The 22,187-nt window shown below is 48.1% G+C and overlaps 1 protein-coding gene across 2 annotated transcripts in view; it reads left to right on the forward strand.

Moving 5' to 3' along the window:
• Positions 1 to 22,187, forward strand: part of EYA2 (EYA transcriptional coactivator and phosphatase 2) — a 282,437-nt gene that overhangs the window by 77,255 nt on the left and 182,995 nt on the right. For both annotated transcript variants that reach the window (XM_040638425.1, XM_040638424.1), the window contains exons 2-4: positions 4,086 to 4,204; positions 18,269 to 18,314; positions 21,649 to 21,791. In XM_040638425.1, the coding sequence (XP_040494359.1) occupies positions 4,096 to 4,204; positions 18,269 to 18,314; positions 21,649 to 21,791 (298 nt within the window). In that variant the 5' untranslated portion in view covers positions 4,086 to 4,095. The remainder of the gene's footprint in view (positions 1 to 4,085; positions 4,205 to 18,268; positions 18,315 to 21,648; positions 21,792 to 22,187) is intronic.

Here is a 22,187-nt window from a genome sequence, read left to right on the forward strand (position 1 = left end):
GTGATAGTGAAATTGAATGAAAATAAAAACTATCCCATCATAGCTGGAAGGTGAACTCAGTTGAAGAGTTTACTACATACTAGGAAAAATGGCTTATTTTTATTCTCTCCAATATTGGAGAAAAATGCAACTCTAAACTATATTAAAAGGAAGATTCCAGATGAATTAAAGACTTAAGCATGAAAGTTAAAATTCTAAGTGAATATGGAAATATAAACAAGTTATAAAATAGAGACACATTTTAATATCCTAGGGCTAGGGAAATAATTTTACACCTAGAAAAAATACTGAGCAGATATATAAGAATTTTTTTGATCTCCAAGACCCCATAAAGAAAACAAATGAATACTCAAGGAAAGAAATTTACAGCATCTAAAACCAGCAATGGACTGGTATCTATACTCTACAAGGCACTCCAGCAAATCAGCAAGAAAAGACAAAAAGAAAACCCAATAGAAAAATGGGCAAAGAAAAAAGATATAGACAGTTCCCAGAAACTCACATGTCCCATAATTACGTGACTATGTGCTCAAACTCACTAGTAATCATAGAAATACAAAGTAAAGCAACTATGATATCACTTTCAACCCATCAGTTTGACAAAAATTAGGAAGCTGGACAATGCCAAATGTTAGCAAGAATTTATGAAACTATAACACTTACACACTTTTTTTTAAAAGTAGGCTCCACGCCCAGTGTGGAGCCTATGCAGGGCTTGAACTCACGACCCTGAGATCAAGACTTGAGCCAAGACCAAGAGTTGGACACTTAACTGACTGAGCCACTCAGGTGTTCCTGATTCATGCACTTATCATGGGAATCTAGATTAGCATAGGAATTAATGAGGAACAGTCTGCTAGTACTTGGTCAAGTTCAGTTCACATACACCCAATGACAGAAATCATCCTTGCATATATATACATTTTAAGAATATGTGTGTGCATGCAAACACACATATATAGATACACATTATATACATACATATATATATATATATATATATATTTTTAATGAAGATGTTCATTGCAGCATTGTTGATAGTAGCTGAGAGATGAAGGCTTCCTGGATGTTTATCACTAGGGCAATACATAAATACAATAGAGTGAATACACAATATGGAATTCTAACTATAAGCTAGATGACTATTCAGCAATATGTACACATTTTAAGATCATAGTGGAGACTGAAAAGAAAAAACCTAATAAACAGGACAAGATCTCATACACAGCACTATTCATGTAAATTAAAACACAAGTCACACTTAAACAACTCAGCATCATTTCATAAGGGGACATATTTATGTATTTATTACATTAGAGTCATTGTCTAGGATGGGGTGGAAAAATGAGAATATCTGGGAAATTTTAAAAATTTTGTTTGAAGAAGCTAATCACTCAGTTACAGATTTCCTCCTTCCCTCTCTCTCTCCCATCTTTTTTTTTCCTCCCACCCTTCTGCAGATGGTAACAGGATGACAGCATGAACAAGATTCTGTGTCAGGTGTTGTGGGGGAAATAAAGGTGATTTCCATGTTGGCTTGGCCTTCAAGGATGTTAGGCAAAAGTCTAAGGCGAACACACCAAAAGCTTTAGTTAGCAATACTCTGTCCCAGAGTTAGAACTCACAAGCCTCTTCCTGCTCTGAGCTCCTGAGAATGACAGCAACACTTGGTGAAATAAATAGGCAATGCGACCGAGACCAGAAATCACAGTGCACCTTCTTTCCCTGTCAGGCAGATGTTTACCAGCTAACATAAAGATATAAACACTAGGAGCTTACTTATGTGGAATTCTCTCCTCAGATTAAAAAGTGTATATAAAGTTCTTCCTATGTGCAAGTCCTGGGATAAGAGATTCCTTTGTTTTTGTTGTTTTTTTAAATTATTAAGTGTTTTGGGCCCACAAAGGTGTGTAGTGGCCACATCACAGTGGTATGCCCACCACCCTGCTTCCCAACTAAAACAGGGGTTGGCAGACTTTCTCTGCCGATTATTAAATATGTTCAGCTTTGCGGGTCTGTGTCACACCTACTATACTCAGAAAGTACAGTGTGAAAGTAGCCCCAGACGATCTAGTCCACCAACGAGCAGGACTGTGTTTGGAGAAAATTTTACTTATGGACACTGCAGTGTTCACAGGTCATGAAATGTTAGCCTTCTTTTGATTTGTTTCCAACCATTTAAAAATGCGGCGTTATGGGATCGAGCCCCACATCAGGCTCTTCCGCTATGAGCCTGCTTCTTCCTCTCCCACTCCCCCTGCTTGTGTTCCCTCTCTCGCTGGCTGTCTCTATCTCTGTTGAATAAATAAATAAAATCTTAAAAAAAAAATGTGAAAGCTGGGGCACCTGGGTGGCTCAGTCGGTGAAGCGTCTAGCCCTCGGTTTCAGCTCAGGTCATGATCTCAGGGTGGTGGAATCGAGCCTCATGTTGGGCTCCACACTGGGCGTGGAGCTTCCTTGAGATGCTCTCTGTCCCTCTCCCTCTGCCCGCCAACCGCCTTCTCTAAAATAAATAAAAGATAATAAACAATAAAAATGTGAAAGCCATTCTTAGCTCACAGGTCACACAAAACGATAGGCTGGATTTGGATGGGCCACAGTGGGTGTGAACCCTTGAACTAAAACGTTACAAACTCAGTTGAAGCCCCCAGGGTACCACTTCCCAAAGCGCCTTCCCCCACCATCCCCAGAGTCAGCCATTCTCTGAAATTGGTGTTTTCCATCCTATACGTACTATTACCTGTGGATTGCATGTGTGCGTATCCCTAAACGGTATATAGTATTGATTTGTATGTTTTGCACTTCATAGAACTGATATCATACTTTGGGTACCCTTCTGCCTCTTTGCTCGGACTTTGTCTGTCAGTCTGTCCGTCCTGCTGTGTGTGGAGCCCCAACTTAGTCTTTTTCACTCCCGTATGATATTCCGCCATGTGCGCACCCCGCCTGTAGTTTGTCTTTCTCTGGAATGCATGGGCATTTAGGTTGCTGCACAAAGGCCTTTCCTTACAGGTACCACCTGTTTTCATCCTCACCATCAACTTTCCAGGAAGGTACTTTGATAACCCCATTGTCCAGATGAGCAAGCTTTCCTTAGAGCAGTTTGGTCGCTTTCTCAACGTAGTGAGGAGCGAAACTGAAATTTGAGTCCATGACCTTTTCACGATGGAATCTGAGTTTATAAACACTTTGCCATTGGTCAGTATGTGGTGTTTTAGTAAAGTAATGATAACAGATCCTCCCAACGATGACCTTGCAATAGTGATAGGCTTATTAGCCTTTCTCTGAGGATACCTTGAATCAGTGCCAAACATTACTGGTTCTAGTTTAGCCCTTTGGAAACCGCCAGGTACAAACCAGAATCCTCACTTCCTAACCACCGTGGGTAGGAATTTAGGAGGAATCTGTACCAGCATGGTGCAAGGACTGAACAGTTTTCCAGTAAAAAATGAGAAAGACCCAGGGGACTTGTCCCATGCTTTCCCTGATCCCCCCCTTAACTTTTTATCAAAGTTGTAATTCGGGAGCTAACATTTCCTTCCTTGGTGGGGACCAAAGTGATGGACTGTGGAGTTTGGCTGCCAAGACGGACTTGTTAAATATTATGGATGCCTTCTGAGCCTCTGTCTGTCTATTCAACTAACACCATGTCCGTTTTTCCCTCGAAACTGCAGTCAACCCCCACCGCTCCCTAAGCCTCTGCTTTTGAGAATCCAAACCCAGACTCCCCCTCTCTGCCTGTCTCTCCCTTCCTCTGCTGGGAAGGCTCCGTAGCTCGCTCCAGCTCATTCAGATGACATTTAAAAGAGACCAGAATATAATTTTTCTAATGGCAAAATACCATACGAAGGAGGGGAAAGTTTTAATCAAGTGGGTGTATTCTCCGGAGGGGAGCAAGTACTTCATTTTAATTCCTCATTTCCCTTTGATGAAAAGTTTAGTGAATTTTTATTATGTAGAATTTATAAGACGGCTGGGTTTAGGTAATCAGCTTTAATATTTATACTCTTAGGGAAAGAAATAGGAATCATTAGTAAGCATGCATAATTAATGAATAAATTATATTTCCCTTTGTTTTCTTTCAGGTACAAGGAAATGCTAGAACTGGTGATCTCACCCAGCCTCACTGTAAACAGCGACTGTCCGGGTAAACCGAAGCTTAACCGTGCCGACGCCGATGTCTGGACTCTGAGTGACATAGAAGGTAGGCCTCCCGGCGTGAGTTTTGGTGGACCCGTGGCGGTCCCGCTCGCCCCGCGGAATTTAGTTAAGGGACCGACAGCCTTCGACACGTGTCCTTTCGCAAGTCCCGTCATTATGACAGTTTCTCCGCTCGCCATTGGGATTGTCGCCTCTGAACCAGAACTTTGGCGTGCGGTGCTAACAGTTCTGTCTAGTCATTGGAGGTGCAAGTGTGCTCGTTCGTGCGCCGAACTTCTGTGCCGAGAAATGCTGACACCTCCGCGGACACAGGCAGTTTCGGGTGTGTTCCAGGGCCCGGCCCTGGGTGTGTCCTGCAGGGTTGCCCCTCCGGCTCCCAGTCTGTCCCCCAGCGCTGTCCCGCCATCAGGCATCCAGGCGGGCGTCTTGTTGACGAAGGTTTGACGGGGACAAGAACTCGTCTGCCTTTTGCTTTCAGGTTGGGTTAGAGTCAAGGAAGCAGAGGAGAGTTAAGCTGTTTAAAAATTATTGGCAAATGATGCCGCCGAACTAGTTTTCACTAGAACAATTCCAGCTATTGTTTGCTCTGTTTGGGATCTGTCAGCCTTCCTGGGAGAGCTGGGAGTTAGCAGAGGCATTAAGCTATTATGTGGAACCATTGGGCTTAACCCTTTATGTGGCCAGCTTTGGGATTTGCCGCTGGTGTCCTGGGACCCTGGGCTGTCTCTCCTTCACTGTCTGTGTTTGATGCCAGCTCAAGGGACACAAATGCTACCTAACTGTCATGGAAAACCAGAGACTTGTGTCTAGTCAAACACAGCATCGCAAGGAATTTGCTTTTAAGCAACTCCAGGCTACTGGGAATAATTCTTGCTGTCACCAAGACAACGACATTTCCCTTGCGTGCTGGTAATGAAGCTGGGACAAGCTTACTCAAAGTACCACCAAGAGGGTCTGGGCTCCCCCACCAAACCACATGCTAGAGAACACACCCTCATTCTTCTTGGCACTTTAGAGCGTCCATATAAACCACCCTGGGCTCTTTGAGTGTTGGAGACAATTTATTAAGCCCTGTTCAAAAACAGTCATTCTCTTTGGAGAGAGGCACTCTTCAACCTAGGGCTTCATTTCAGAGCCAGGAGAGCTAGGAGGAGGCTGCTGGGTGAGGACGATCCAAGTCTGAATCCCAGCACCACTGTTTCCCAGCCAAACGGCCTCCAGCAAATTGTTTCACCTTTCTGGGCCTCCATTTTCTCACCTGTCAAATGGGGGCACAGTCACGACCCGCTTCATAGGATGCTTATTGCTGCCTGGTGCACCATGGCGCGTGGTACCGCAGCTAAACGTCGTATTCCATGGTCATTCTCCTCCGAATCGAATCACCACAGGGCGTGTAAAACCAGGGCGGCGAACTGGCAGCTCACAGCCAAGTCTGGTCCTCCTGTATGCCTTCGTTTGGTTTACGGTGTACTTTAAATAAAAGTGAACTTGTAAAACTCAGGGGCATTCACATAAAAATCTGGATTTCTAGTTGCTCTTAAAACACTGAAGGCTTCAGAGACACGGGGCCCACACTCCCACTTGGCTGCCACTAGTGGGAGCTAAGGAGCAGCTGTCCCTTAGATGAGCCCCGGCCACTTCTTTGGCCTTGGTTTTTGTGAGCACGTACTTTGTGCCAGGCACTGTGGAAAGCAGTGTACGTGCAGATTAACCCTCCTCCTCTGTCACCAGCAGAGCAAACACACGGCGCTTCCTGTGTGCCAGGCATGGGTGTACTAACTCACTGCATCCCCACAACCCCAAGAAGTGGGGACTGTTGTTAATCTTTGTGTTACCAATGAGGGAACTGAGGCACAGAGAGGTCAAGAGATCATGAGGTCACTTGGTCGAGATGACACAGTTCAGCGGCAGCCGGAATTTGAAGCTGGGTAGTCTAACTCTGAAATCTGTTCTCCTAATCAGTACGCCATAATGTTTCTCATTCAGTTATTACACCCCTATTAGGCTATGAGCCCATCTTACAGTGTGTAAGTTGAGGCACGGGGGGGGGTTAAATATTAAATAAGCAGGCTAAAGACACACAACTACTGGCAGGGCCAGGAATCAAACCCAGGTGCTTGGGCTCCAGAGTCCACACTTCTAAACCTTAGATTCACTTTCTGCCAAGCCCTTAAGAGTCCTTAGACCCCAGATATTTGTCCCCCACAGAGGTAGCACCCACAGACACACCATCTCTCTCCTGTCCACACCCTTTCCGCTGCCCTGGAGTGGTTGCTCCCAAGTTTAGAGCAGGGCCAGTAGGGTCTGGTTACACACACACACACACACACACACACACACACACACCCTTTCCTCTCTTGAGATGGGCGGTGAGCTCCTGGGCTCTGCAGGGAACATTCCACCAGATTCATCAGCTGCCCTTACAGCCTGGCCTCCTGGGCCCTTCTGTGATAGAGTCATTATTGCCTGACTGCAGGCATCCAGATCCAGGGAGAACCCTGGGGGGCAGGTGCCAGGGGGCCTCCTTTCAGGGGGTTCTGGAGGGAATGTGAAACCCAGAAATCCCCCTCCCCGTGGCTCCCACTGCATTCATGCTGCCTCTTACCACCCGTGGGCCCCTGGTCTGGTCACCCAGCCTCTTTGGGGTTTATTTGCCTCATCTGTTAAAGGGGAGTAATTGTTCCACTGACCTCCCTGGGTTGATATGAGGATGAAATAGTTAAAACGTGAAGAGGGCTAAGCGTTTCTTAAAAAGTATAGAATAAGATCTAATTTCCTTACCCTTGGCCACCAGGCTCACCTTGTCTGTCCCCGCCAGCCTCTCAAACTCAGCTCCTCCCCGTCCCCTTTGCTCAGTAGACCTAGCCTTGGCCTTGTTTCTTTTGCTGTAACTCAGGAACGTGATGCTGCCTTGGGGCCTTGGCCCTTGCTGTTCCCTTGGCCTGGACCAGTCTCCTCTGACTGTGGGACCATCCCTCAGCCTTCCGTGCTCATCAGAGAGGTCTTTTCCTAACAGAAGTAACAGTTCATTCACTCACGCAACAAGTGTTTATCAGCTGTGTACCCAGCATTGTTTTAAGCACAAGGAAGTCAGCATACGAAAGCCCTGCCTTCCTGGAGCCATGCTAGGGGACTGGCAGGCAAGGAGCTGACGATAACAGTAGTAAACAAAATAGAGAGCGTGTCAGGCCGTGATACATGCTATGGGGAGGGTGCAGGGGGGAAAGCAGGGAAGGAAGATAGGGAATGCAGGGGTGTGGGGATGTCCCTGGGAAGGTAATGCTTGAGTTGGGGCATTCATGGTGATGCAGAAGAAGAGCCTCGTACACAGAGGAAACAGCAAGTGCAAAGACTCTGGGGCAGCAGCGAGGAGCAGTAAGGAGGCTAGCGTTCCTGGAGCCCAGTGAGTCAGGGGCCGTGGGGGAGAGGAGGTCAGAACAGTGGCCAGGCATAGACCTTTCCAGACCTTGAGAGCCACGGGAAGGACGTTGGCTCCTACCCTGAGTGAGATGGGAGCTATGGGAGGGTTTGGGAGCAGAGGAGGAGACCTCTGATCTGCATATTGACAGGACCCCTCTGGCCATATGTGAGAATGACTGGGGGTGGGGACCTAACGGGAGCCCACAGACCAGCGAGGGAGGTGTTACAGTAATCCAGGTAAGAGGTGCCGGTGCCTTGGGCTGGGGCAGGGAGAAGGGGCAGATTCTGGACCGGATTTGAGGGTAGAGCTGACAGAACACCCACACACACCGGTCTGTGTCCTGTTTTCTTCATCATCCTGCTCTCCACCAGAAGGTACGCGTTTGTTTGCCTGTTGTTTATCGGGCTCCCGGCCTGAATGTCAGTTCTCAGAAGGCAGACCTTGCCCACCTCAGTTACCTGTGTATCCCCTCTGCTGGGAGCGGAGTGTGACATCTCGTAGGTGCTTCAGAAATCCTCCGAATGAGTGAGGACAGGAGACGGAGTCTTCCCCGCGACTGTGAGCGCTCCCCCGTCGGCCCTACGTGTTTTCACACCTCACAGTCCCTGCCGCCCTGTACGCCCTGCCTGAGCGCCCTTCCTCTTCCTCTGTTTCTCCGTAACACATCGGTTTCTGCTCACCAGCTAACACATAAACACACAGTCCTTACAAAGCCTCGAAACATTGGGCCACATCTACCCAAGCTCAGTCTCTCCTCCCTTCCCTGGAAGTAACCACCGTATCTGTTTTGTGTGCATCTTAAGACCTTTTTATAAGAACCACATTTGTATCAGTGTGTATTTATGGGACTTAGGTGTGTATATTTTTATGTATTTAAACATGTATGTTTACTGTAGAAATTACAGTATCGCTGGAAAAAAGTCTGAAATTCAAAAGCTATGGCATAATACAAGTATTTGCTATAACTTGCTCTGCTCACTCAGGACACATTAAGTAATGATTTACTTCTTTTTTTTTTTTTTTTTTTTGGACTGAATAATACATCAAAGAGCGATGGTGCCCCAGTTCATGACGCCATCCCCCTGTGGAGGAACGTGAGGTTATCTGTAATTTTTTGCTGTTACAGACCATGCTACCAGGGGTATCATCGTGCAAGCTGCTCTTAGAACACGTGCCCTGTTTCTCTAGGGAAGACGCTGAGAGGAGGAAGGGCAGCATTGCAGGGTCCCGTGCCCTGTCCTTTCTGCCTTACAAACTCCCCCTCATCTGTGTTGCCTCTGCCTCACCGTAAAACCTCCTGAGCCCCTCCAGAGAGTTGGCAGTTCTCGTGTATTCCTTCATCTCTACAGCCAGGCGGTCAACAGGTTGTTGGATGCTCCTGCTGTGCACTGGGTCGCTGGGGCTGCCCTCCTGCCTGCCTTCAGGGACTTTGCAGGTCAGTCCCAGAGGCACTTTTTGCATCTTCCCATGGTCGCTGCACCCCACATCCTACAGGGTTTGGGCTCAGCCAGACCGAGTGTGTATCCCAGCTCTGCCACTTGCTCCCTATGTGAACTTGACCAAATTCCTATTCTCTGTGAGCCTGTGTCCTCATCTGGATAATGAAGATATGGTTGCTGCATGTGTGTTCGGTCGATTGTTCCAGAATGCCTGCTGTGAGCCAGCGCCTGGTGTGGGTGCTGGGGATATAATGGTGAACGAGACAGACGAGTCCCCGTCCCAGAGCTTCTGTTCTAGTGGAAGAGACGGGTACTGAATTTTTAAACAGATATGGGATTTCAGATGGTGGTGATTTCTCTGAGGAGGTAAAGCGGGAATGTGAGGGAGTGACCTGCAGGCGGGCCAGTGGTGAGAAGGGCTTTCACGTGATTACGCTAAAGCCTTGCAGAGCGCTTAGAAGACACTCAGTAGCGGTTAGCTCTCCCTCTTTAAAGTGCATAGACTCAGCTGGGGACTTTGTTAAATTGCAGATTCTGATTCAGCCTAAGAATCTGCATTTCTATCAAGCTCCCAGGCAATGCTGATACTGTGGTTCGCCAGCCACTCTGAGGAGCAGAGAGCTAGTGTGGCGTTTCTCAAATTCTCTTGTGCATCAGAACCACCTTGCAAGTGTCATTAGCACCCAGATGGCAGGGCCCCGCTCCTAGCATTGCTGATTCAGTGAAGGTTTGCTCTGGGCCCAAGAATTTGCCTTTTTTTTTTTTTTAAAGATTTTATTTATTTATTTGAGAGAGAAAGAGACAGCCAGCGAGAGAGGGAACACAAGCAGGGGGAGTGGGAGAGGAAGAAGCAGGCTCCCAGCGGAGAAGCCTGATGTGGGGCTCGATCCCAGAACGCGGGGATCACGCCCCAAGCCAAAGGCAGACGCTTAACGACTGAGTCACCCAGGCGCCCCAGGAATTTGCCTTTCTTTTTTTTTTTTCTTGACTTTTTTTTTAAATATTTTTTTATTATATTATGTTAGTCACCATACAGTACATCCCTGGTTTTTGATGTAAAGTTCGATGATTCATTAGTTGCATATAACACCCAGTGCACCATGCAATACGTGCCCTCCCTACCACCCATCACCAGCCTATCCCATTCCCCCACCCCCCTCCCCTCTGAAGCCCTCAGTTTGTTTCTCAGAGTCATAGTCTCTCATGCTTCATTCCCCCTTCTGGTTACCCTCCCTTTCTTTATCCCTTTCTTCTCCTACCGATCTTCCTAGTTCTTATGTTCCATAGATGAGAAAAACCATATGATAATTGTCTTTCTCTGCTTGACTTATTTCACTTAGCATTATCTCCTCCAGTCCCATCCATGTTTAGCAAATGTTGAGAAATCGTTCTTTTTGATAGCTGAATAATATTCCATTGTATATATGGACCACAACTTCTTAATCCAGTCATCTGTTGAAGGGCATCTCGGCTCCTTCCACGATTTAGCTGTTGTGGACAGAGCTGCTATGAACATTGTGGTGCATTGAACAGACACTTTTCCAATGAAGACATACAAATGGCTAACAGACACATGAAAAAATGTTCAAAATCATTAGCCATCAGGGAAATTCAAATCAAAACCACACTAAGATACCACCTTACGCCAGTTAGAATGGCAAGAATTTGCCTTTCTAACAAGTTCCAGGTAATACTGATGCTGCTGGCCCAAGGACCACCCTCTGAGAACTGGGCTTCTGCCCTTTAAACCTGGCTGTACCTCGGAATCTCGTGGGAAGTTTGAAAAAAAATGTTTAAGGCTCATGTCCAGATCCCACCCTCAGAGAACCTGATTTAATTGGCCAGAAGTATGACCCAAGCAATGGGATTTTTCTGAAGCTCTCCAGATGAGTTTATTGTGTACCCAGGATTGAGAACAGCTGTTCTAGATGGTGAATTCCTCCACGACAGGGACAGTTTTTATTCCTATATATGTATTTAAGTTATTGTTTCTGATTAGCACACAGCTCAGTCTATGACTCTTGGTAGATCCTTAAAAATTATTTATGGGTGGATAGTTAGATTAATGGATGGAAGGGTAGAGGATGGATGGATGGGTAGAGAATGGATATGGATGGGTGGAGGATGGGTGGTTGAAGGATGAATGAATGGGTGGGTGGCTGGTGGGTGGATCAAGGATGGGAAGACGGATGGGTGGAGGATGGGTGGTTGACGGATGAATGGGTGGGTGGGTGGTGGATGGATCAAGGATGGGAAGACGGATGGGTGGAGGATGGCTGTGTAGATGAGTGGGTACACGGGTAGATGGGCGGGTGGATGAATACAGGGTGGTCTTGAAGAATCACAGATAACTTTAGGCTGATATTCGCTTTGAATCCTTAGTAAAGTTTCCTTAATTTCCCCCTGCCTTATTTCCATATCTGTAAAATACAGATAATTTCCTCATTGGGCTGTTATGGACGGTGATAGAGCTAAGTCTCGTGCAGTCCTCAGCACAGGGCCTGTCTTACAGAAACCACTTGAGAAATATTAGCTATCATTCATGACTATTCAAGGGAGAATTGGATTTGAATTGTATCCTGTCTTCTGGAAGGAGAGGAAAACATGTTACAGAACTAAGAAAGCAAAGCTGAATAGAGAAAACTTTTTCATTTAAAATGCAGATCCAAAAAAATGCAGACCCATTTTGCAGAGGCCAAGGCGGTCATCTCATTAAGGGTTTCCTCTGAGAGGTGAGCCCGTGCGCACGGGACAAGCTGGGCGTCTTCTCTCGGACCTCCTGTACCTCCTTTGCGCTGGGCACGACAGGGTCTGATTTTTGGTTCCCGTCTCACCAGTTCCAGCCTGGAGCTGGCAGATTTTCATTCGTCTCGTCCACGCCAGGTGGAGCCGCCCAGACCTTTGCCCAAGTCCTCACCTGGGGAGATGCAGCTGAGCTTCACCTCTCCCACCCTTCAGCCTTTCCCAGCTGGCTTCCTGGGGGCCTGCGCACCAGAACAACCTCTACCTGAGCAGAACAGAAATCCCACTCTGGGGGTATTGGTGTCATGTGAAGGAAATTGCCAATCCCCTCTTTAAATGAGAAAGGGCACCAACAATTACTAATTATCGAGCCTTCCCTGCGTGAAGAGCTCTCACCCCTGGCAGTGGCTCCGGGACTCCCCACCTTCTCCAGCCACTCTGCTGTATGTTGGTACCACCTCTCTTGTTGCTGGCTTACTGATTTTTCTTTAAAACAATTCTCTTTCAATAAGTTCATTTTAAAAGGATGACTTAACACCAGTTCCAGAAAGGAAAAGTTATGCCTTTGATAGTCTTGCTGTGGTTCTAATATACATTCAGACAAATCAGTGATGATTTAAATAGAAGGGCATGTATTTACGTACCCTCTCAAATCTCATACTCTGGAATACGCTGGCCTTGTTCCTTCCAGTCCTCAGAAACACCCCTATGAGGGACAGACGCCTTGTTCACTGTCACATAGCCACTCAACGAGAGTCGAAACTGGGGTTAGCGCTTCTGGACTCCTAATACAGTGCTCTCTCCTGCTGTCATTGTCCCTGGCCTGGGAGCACTTTAAACCGCCCATACAGAAGAGATGTGCTGATTCGGTTAATAGACTTGTACCTTTCTAGCAAAGACCTGCCTCAAGACATCTTGCGCTAGAAGTTCTCTCATCTCTGGGGATCACTTAGAAGCAGGCCCTTGGGGTCCAATTAGGCAACATAATAGTGGCCGCTGCTTTCAGAATCGTTAGCTTCTTAATCCTCCCAGTGAGAGGTAAAAAAGTGTGAACATTCAGACTGGGCTCACGGATTTAAGCGGCTTAAGCTAGGGCCCCAGGAGAATGGAAAGCTAGTAAGAGCTCCTGCGTGGGGAGCCCTTACCGCTGGGCGGGTACTTGCCTCTTGCAATGCTGACGGCAGCCTTGCGGGTATGAGATATTGCCCCATCTTGTGGGTGTGGAAACCAAGGCACAGAGAGAGGAAGTGACAGGCACAGGGTCACACAGTTATCTTGCTGCCGCAGCAGGATTTGAATTTGGGTCTGACCCCTTAAGCCGTGTGCTTTTGGGGGAAGAACGTTAAGTTGACAAATTAGAGAGGTTTGGACGGTAGATCTGGCCCACAGCAGGTGCATGAATGCACAAATGAAGGAATGAAGTAGGAAGGCCCTTGCACGAGTTTCTTCGCACAATCATGTGTACACACAGTCACACTCAAGTGTGCATTCACACACGTAGCCCTAGCTTTAGTTGCTTTATTTTAAAAATTGGATCTTATGCCTTGCTCGTTTATATTGTCTTCTGGGCCTCGTATGCATTTGAGTTTGTGACTTCTAGAATGGAGATTCATTTTTATGAACCTGGAATTGTGATACTTTTTAATGATTTGCATTTTTTTATTAGCCTGTAGTCCAGACTCGCCACTCAGAAGTGTGGTTTCCTGGCCTGCTGTGTCAGCCTTATCTGGGAGCTTGCTTTTTTTTTTTAATTTCAGAATTTTATTTAAATTCAAGTTAGTTAACATAGAGTGTAGTATTAGTTTCAGGTCAGGGGTAGAATTTAGTGATTCATCAGTTGCATATAACACCCAGTGCTCATTCCATCGCGTGCCCTCCTTAATGCCCATCCCCCAGCTGCCCCATCCCCCACCCACCCCTCCAGCCTCCCTCAGTTTGTTTCCTAGAGTCAAGAGTCCCTTATGGTTTGTCTCCGTCTGTTTTCATCTTATTTTTCCTTCCCTTCCTTCATGTTCATCTGTCTCGTTTCTTAACTTCCACATGTGAGTGAGATCATATGGTATTTGTCGTTCTCTGACTGACTTATTTTGCTTAACATAATACCCTCTAGTTCCATCCACGTCGTTGCAAATGGCAAGATGTCATTCTTTTTGATGGCTGAGTAGTATTCCATTGTATATGTACCACATCTTCTTTATGTATTCATCTGTCGATGGACATCTGGCTCTTTCCATAGTTTGGCTATTGTGGACATTGCTTCTATGAACATTGGGGTGCAGGTGTCCCTCTGAATCACTGTGTTTATATCCTTTGGATAAATACCTAGTAGTGCAATTGCTGGGTCATAGAATAGTTCTATTTTCAACTTTTTGAGGAACCTCCATTCTGTTTTCACCTGGGATCTTTCTTGGCCTGCAGGCTGGGAGTCTGCATTTTCACAAGATCCCCAGGGAGTCCTGGGGGGGGTAAGGTACCATCCACTTTCTTCCTTTGCAACTTGTTCTAATTGTAATTAAGCACTTATTCACATTCCTTTGTTTACCATCTATCTTCCCCACTAAACAGGAAGTTCCTGACTGCTTTAGCTCATTGTTATAACCCAGTTCTAAGCACATGCCTGGTGCAGGTAGGCAATGAGTAAATGAATGAGTGAATAAATGAATGAGCTCATTCCAGAGGCTTTGGCCATCTGTCTAGCTAATCCTTCTTCCTTTACCCATGGAAAGCTAGGGAGGAAGAGGAGACTTAGAGCTTTAAATTCAGAAGTAAATGGAGGAGGCTCTCTGTCCCTCCCCCCTTGAGAGCTAGGTGTCCCATTTTATGTGCCAGCCACATCTCCCAAGCCATGTGGTGAGGCTCGGAGATTGGCTATCTCGGGTCGGGTCACTAGGCTGCTTTCAACTCTGGCAACATGGACATAGGTGAGGCCTCCACTGACCTCAGCCTCAGCCGTCATGGCAAGTTCAGTGGCACTAACAAGGTTGAGAACAAGAAGCTGTGGTCAGCACAAGTCCATCTCCATCTACCAGGCTCCAGATCCCACCAATAGGAGTGTGGGCTGCTGCAGCTTCTGAATATAGTGTTTCCAGCGCCCTGAAGATGCTGAGGATTCACTTTGGTGAGTGGAGTCCGAGAGTCACCTGCCCCTTGTGCCGATGGCCCCATGTTGGTGTTGGGGTGATCATGAGAAATATGACCTCCCCCTAGATTATACTCATGACCACGGTCCACCCACTCTCTGCCCCTCTGGCACGCTGTGGTACCATGGTCATGCTGCTGTCCAGAGCGTCGTGCCTGCACGCAGCAGCACTGCCAGGGCTCTGGGTGGGGTTGTACCTGGGCTGCATGGAGAGCTCAGTGACCTGGCCTCCTGTGTCTCCAGCCTCAGTGGCTCTGTCTGGCTCTGACTGCCATCCAGAGAAAGCTGTCAAATACAGTGGCATTCAGAAAGTGGTGAAGCGGGTATCTGGGGGATCACCGAAAGATGTCCTGGGCTACACTGAAGACCAGCTTGTTGCCTACGCCTTGAACAGCGATGTCACATTAGGGCTGGCTTTGCCCACAGGACCGCCCCGTCAGGCCCACTTCCTAGTATGCAGATGATGACAACTGCAGGCAGGCCTCCTGGTCCTCATGACCTCCTAGGACATAGCCTTGGACCACAGCAAGAGGACCAGATGGAGAGAGCTCTCCACTCCTGGCAAGACTCTGCCCCACCTCTGTGCCCAAAGCACTGAGCATCACTGGCCTTGACACAGTGCCCCCCAGGCCCCCTGAAGAAGAGAAGGACCTTGAAAGCCCCACCTTGTCACATGCCATCAGGATTCCCAATGAGGTATACACCATCCCCACCTGGGAAAAAAGGCAGAAGGGAGGGTGCGAGTAAGGAAGGAGGAGGGGGATCATTCCATATATAATGTACTCATTTTCCAGGTTTCCCTGCCCCCAGGTCTCCTGAGATGAAAAGTTCAATATGATACCAGTCCAAAAAGATAAAAGCCTGTGTTTTTCAAAAGTCTCACAGCCTGCAAAAGGCAAATCTTTTACTGAATACCCGTCTCTCACTTGCAGTCTTCTGGGGGGGGGGGGTTGCTGGGGCGGGAAGGGGAGAGGATTGTAGGTTTGCACAGCAGGAGAGGGAGACCTGCCCATGTGGGGAAGGCGGGTTACTCAACAATTCAGAACAGAGGAAGCTGGAGTGAGGCAAACATGCAAATCACGGCACGGAGATTGGGGCAGAAAAACGCTTCAAATTTACAGAACGCCAAGTCAATCCAAGCCCATAGGAATGTTTCCATAAGATGTGATTTTTATGAATATTTGCATATTTATTTAAGAAAACATATTCAAAATGTTTAATTCAGTAACTTGTGTGTTACTAAATGCACTGAGATCGTGGGCTTTTACCAATAATGACATTGTGGCTGCTTCAGAATGAGGCAGTTCATTCTCTAGTCCTGGGGGAGGGGGAGGACAGGGTGCTGGAGGTCGTGCCTGGGGCAGCAAACCCCAACTAGGGAAAGTAGCATTGAGTGAGCACCTACTGTGTGCCAGGGGCTTTCCTGGGCATTAGAGTGTGGCTATTCTTGACACATAGTAAGAAATGTATTTTTACACTGCTGTTCAGTGCACACACACACACACACACACACAGACACACAACACGTTTCCACATCTGTAACTGGAACACAAGTCTCACCCAAACCCTTCTTACTCTGGGCAACACCTGCTGCTAATGTCTATTTGATTTTACTGTTAGCTCTAGCTGTTGTTCCCTGAATGGGCTCCAGGACTCCCACCCTTGACCCAGGGGTTTGGGGCCCCAACAGAATTTGACTCAGCCAGGGAGGCGGTTCAGGGAACAGACTCGGGACTCACATGGCCCTGGGGTTCAAGTCCCAGCTTCAGTGCCCACAGGCTGTGTGGCCTGAGCAGGGTCTTCAGTCTTCCCCTGTTTCTTCACCTGTACAGTGGGGACCGTGACATCACTGGCCTTGAAGCACTGTTGTGGGGACTGAGTGAGGTCATGCATAGGACTGCACAGGGCCTGGTATGAAGGGAGCTCCTCCGTGGATGCTAGTTGCTGTCATTACGATGAGTGCCAGCGTGGACCCTGGAGCCAGGCCACCTGACTTCTGATCACAGATCTGCCCCTTCTGACCCCTGTGGCCTTGGGTGAGTTAGTTTAGTTCTCTGTGCCTCCAGCTCTTCATCTGTAATATGGAGATACGAACAGAACCCTCCGCGTGGCGTGATTGTGAGGATTAATCATTTCTAATCCAGGTAACAGACTTAGAAGAGAGCTTGGCATGTAACAGGCACTGGGTAAATGACGGACGTCGTCATCATCTTCTCATTTAATCCACATGCATCCTCGTGAGATCAGTTTTTCCCCATTTCACAGGAGGGAACGCCGAGGTCCAGAGACTCTAGGCAAGCTGCCCAAAGTCTCATTGCAACTGTAATAGAGTTAGAATTGCAAGTTGGTGTTCTGAGCCTCCAGCTCCAGGGCTAGAGAGGCTCAGAACTCTGGACATCTTGGAGCATTTCTCAGGAGGCACAGGGGCACCCCAGCCATGTACCCCAGGACATAGGACCTGCCCTGCGCACAAGGGAGTGCGAAGCGGCAGGCTGGTGCAATCAGTAGACATGTTATCTAGTATTTGCCTGGGCTTCACCGTGAGGACATTGAGTGGCATTGTTAAAGATGACAGAGCATAGTCCCCAGTGGACTGTCATTTGTAAAATAAGCCTCTCGAAAATCTCTCTCTCAGCTTAATTCCATTCCCTGTTCATCACCTCTTGCATTATTATCTCCCACTGACCGTCGCACGCTGTGTGCCCAGAGATACGCTTGAATCCGGAGCTCAGGTCCCTTCTGTCTTCCTGCTCCACACCCTAGCTGGAGCCTAGGAGATGAGCCAAGATGTGCCTTCCCCTAAGTGCTGGGGCCAGCCTCACCTGAACCCCATGGACCAAAACTAGGGCGGGAGAGGAAGAACACTATGGTGATGTCATCAGAAGAAGGGAAATGGACATTGGATAATCAAAACCAACTGGTGTCTGTCATTCTTGCGTTCTTGGGAAGGGGGCAGCTCTTTATTCAGGGTGGAAATAGTACCAAATTGGGAGTCAGTAAATCTGGTTCAGGTCCCAGCTGTGCTGCTCTCTATTATGTGACCTTACTCAAGCATGTTCTTTCTGTCCCTTTGGCCTCAGTGTCCCCATCCCTGCAAGGGGTAAGGGAGAGTGTTCTGCTCTGATATTTCAAGACGCTATAAACTCTTTAATGTCTTTCAATTAGTACCTGGAGATAGAAGTCACCCAGAAAGGGTTTTCAAGAAGGAAAGTGCGCAGATGTGCCTCAGATGAGCTTTTGTGGTCAAGAAAGTCCCTGGCACAGTTCTCTGAGTTTCTTCCCACCCAGGTCAGCGTCTAAAGTCACAGCTTCTGTGGATCATCACTCTGACAGCTAAAGCCCTTCCAACTTTTCTTTTCCGTCTAGGCATCACCACATCAGCCCCCCGGAGTGTGTCTCAGCTCTTCGCAAGGTGAGCACCCTGGCCCGCCTCCTCCTGCCTCTCTCCCTTTGTCCCCCTTCCAGGGCAGAGGCTCTGGGGCCAGAGTCCCCGAGGGGAATCCCAGAGCCAGCACTTCCGAGCTGAGCTACCTCACAAGCCTCAGTCTCCCCATCCTTAAAAGGGGCCCATTAAGATGCCTGCCCCATGAAATGAGCTAGAACATGTCAAAAGGGCTGAGAATGAAGCCTGGAGCGGAGTGTTGAGTGTTGGCTGTTTTCTCCCTTCTTCTCTTTGTTCTTTTTGTTAGTCTTTCCTTCTCTTGCCCTCCCCTTCCTCTCCTTTCCTGGACAGATTCTTTCTCAGTTCTTACCACCCTCCCTTCACCCCCGCCTCCTTCCCTCTGTTCTTTCCTTCCTTTCCTCTCCCTTCTTTACTTTGTCTCCCTTTTCCCTCTCTGTCCTGCTCTTTCTGCCTCCCTCTTGCCTCCCCACCCCCCGCCATCATCCTCTTTTCTGGCGCCAGCACCCACTCAGCACTCCTTCCGGCCACATCCCACATGGGACCCCAAGTCCCAGAGATGGGCGGGATATGGCCCCTCCCCTCGGGGAACTGCCCATTGAGGGGAGGGACAGGCCGGTAAAGCAGAGACCCCCTCACATGGGTGGGCAGCATCAGTGCTCCACCAGCAGGGCTCAGGGGGCAGAGGGAGCTCCCTGAAGGCCACGGCTCACTGAGAGCCCTCGGGGAGCTGCCAGTCTGCGCCCTGCAGCATGGGAAGCCCTGTGTTGGGCCCAGCCGGGTGGCCAGGGTGCCCTTGGTCTAGAGGGTCAGCTCATCTAACGTGGACGTGCGCCTCCCTTGACAGCACCGGAGAAACTGTTTAGAAGGAGCGCACTGTCTCAGCCGTCCTTTCCCTGCACGTATTCTGGGGGGGTTGTTAGTAACAGCACAGGCTTGTCAGATGCACCTAAACTTTTCTTCAAGGCCTCGGAGTTCTGCTCCTCTTTCTCTGGGTTTTCACTGTAGCCCCACCTAGTTTAATCTGCAAGGGGGAAAGGGCTTCTGAGGGGAAGCCGGAGTTGATCACCAGGAATTGCCACCTTCTAGTTCCAAGGACAGGTGTAAATTGGGAGCAGGTTCAGATAAGATTCTGTGCTCAGCAGTAAGTCCCGACCCTCAGGACTCGTCGTCGGGCACTGCCCCGAGCAGGAACACTGGCGAGTGAAACCCTCCAGGACTGGGTGTGGCATCTCCGAGTCAGATGAGTTTGTCCCGTACTTTGGAACAAGTTTCCCCAACCGTCTCTCACAGTAGTGGTCCAAAGGAGAGAAGGGCAGGAGAACATTTTTTGTAATTCCGTGAAGTTTTGAACCCATCTCACACCTGCCATGCGGCTTCTTGTGCAGGAGGAATTCCAGAAATGAACAGGTTTTAGCTAAAGAGATGTAGCCAGAATGGAACCCGATCCGGAGTTGGGGTTCTCATTACCTTCTACTGGCAGGCTCTCTGGTTAGAGCCGCTAGAGACGGGATGTTGGGGGCAGATGGCCTGGTGTCCAGGTGTGGGAGCTCGTGGGGGAGAGTGACGCAGTGGAATGGTGAAGGGCACAGCCTCTGCAACGGCTGTGTGCATTTAGTGTGTTCCTTAGTTTCTCTCGGCCTCCATTTTCTTATCTGTAAAATGGGAATAGGATTAGTAACTACCTCCAGGAGTTGTCATTGTTGTTATGAGGTTTAAATGAGCCAATACACAGAAAGGAATTGGGACAGTGCCTGGCACATAATAGGCACAAGAAGTTTGAGCTGTTTTTATCACTAAAGGAAGTGGACCCTGTAGGGGCTGTTGCAGACGGAGTGTGATAGACAAGTGGCCGCTACTCAGATGGATTGATAAAGTCATACAGGAGTGCAGACCTAGGCTTGCTAAAGCTTCTGCTTTGTAGGGGTGTGTGAGTGAGTGAGTGAGTGAGTGAGTGTGTGTGTGTGTGTGTGTATGGTGAGAGATAGAGAGAGAAGAGGGGGAGAGAGAAACCTTATGGTTTGAAAATAATCGTGATGAATTCAAATTAAAAAATCAATAACTGCACTAGCCAAAGAAATTCTATCTATGGCTCCATGGACTGTGTATGGCTCCTGGGCCACCATCTTGTCCCCTTCCTGCTAGAGCAACCCACCTTGACTTTACTTATTGCTGCCTTTGGGGCTGGGTCAGTCTGCATGCTCTAAGTGAGAAGCAGCACAGTTACAAGTGTGGACTCTGGAGTCAGAGTCCTGAATTTAAATTCTAGATTCCCCCACTTTTTAGCTGTGACTTCAGGTCTCTGACCTTTGGTTTCCTCTTCTCGAAAATGGGAGTTACAAGAACCCCTACCCCAGAGAGTTGATGTGAGCCTCCAGTGAGATACACTGCATGTATCAGGCCCATGGGATACAATTCGAGCCTGTGGTAAGAACACACAGTGATTGGAAGCACTCGTTATATTACAGATGTCTTAGTAAGTGGCCCTTTAAATCCTAGGCCTTCATGGAACCTGTCATTCACCATGGAGAGCAGAATCCATTTGTGTTCTTGGGTTGCATGTAACAGAATATAGGCTCCAGCTGATGTCAGCCCAAAATCTGGAGTGGCTTCCAGTGTAAGTGAAAGCAGAATAATCAGACCTTGAGAAAGACCAAGGAAAGGACAGCTTCCGGGATCCAAGCAATAGTAAGGAATGTAACAAAGGGTCTTCAGAGCGTAGCTGCTGGAATGAGCTCTTCAGCCCAAGATTTAAATTCCCAGGACAGAATCTGATTGGAAACTCTTCCATCACAAGCCCACCCCTTGGCTAAGAGCAGGGCATCAATTGGGAAGGTGTCTAAGATAGGGTGGGTAAGATGGGATGGATAGGCTGCAGTCATCAGCACAGACCCAGTGACGTCACACAACACGTGTGAAACAAAGGCTTGTTTCTTACTCGCTGGAAGTTCAGTGTGGACTAAATAAAACTCCCCAGGGCAGCTGTCCTCTACATGCTGAAGCAGGATCCGGGAGCTAATCCATGCTATAGCTCTGCCACTTCAATCTTGACAGTTGCTGCCGAAGGAGGAGAGAGGGCAGGAGGGTCTCAGCGGATGGTTTTATTGGCCAGAACTGGGAGAGGCTTATACATTCTATAGGGCAGAATCGGGTCACATGGTGGAATCTGACTGCAAGGCAGACAAGAAATAAAATCTTCCTGGTGCCCAGGAAGAGGAAAATGAAATGGGATTTGATAAACATGTAAGTTGTCTCTGCCCTGGAAAGAGTAAATATCCAAAGGAAAATAAGGGGGAAGAGATACTGGGCTAGGATTGGAGATTGAATCTTCTCTCTTTCCATCCAGACCTTGCCCACACGTCCTGCCCAGCCAGCCCGCCCCGGCCATGGCAGCCTACGGCCAGACACAGTACAGTGCGGGGATCCAGCAAGCTGCCCCCTACACCACCTACCCGCCTCCAGCACAAGCCTATGGAATCCCTTCTTACAGTGAGTACCACACCAAGCCCTGGCTTTCCACTGGGGTCCCCAACATCATGATCTTTCTTCTGCCCTGTTGCCTCAGTTAAATGCAAAATGGTCAACGCAGCCAGCCTAATTTTGGATTGGAAATGGAGGGAAAGGACAGACACATTTAAATATGGCTCTAGTTCCACAAATGGTATCAAGGCCTCTTTTGATTGCAAGACTAAGAAACTTAACCCAAGCTGACTTAGGAAAAACGGAAATTTAATGATTCAGCACATCCCGAGCAATCTAGAGACACAACTAACATCAAGTATGGCTGGATCCAGGTGCTCAAATGCTGTCAGGAGTACCACACCCCACTCCAGGTTCGGATGTTTTCCTCTGAGTTGGCACCAGTCCCACACAAGTTCTTCCCAT

Source organism: Ursus maritimus, unplaced genomic scaffold, assembly GCF_017311325.1.
Source record: "Ursus maritimus isolate PB19 unplaced genomic scaffold, ASM1731132v1 scaffold_22, whole genome shotgun sequence".
NCBI classification, from domain to species: domain Eukaryota; kingdom Metazoa; phylum Chordata; class Mammalia; order Carnivora; family Ursidae; genus Ursus; species Ursus maritimus.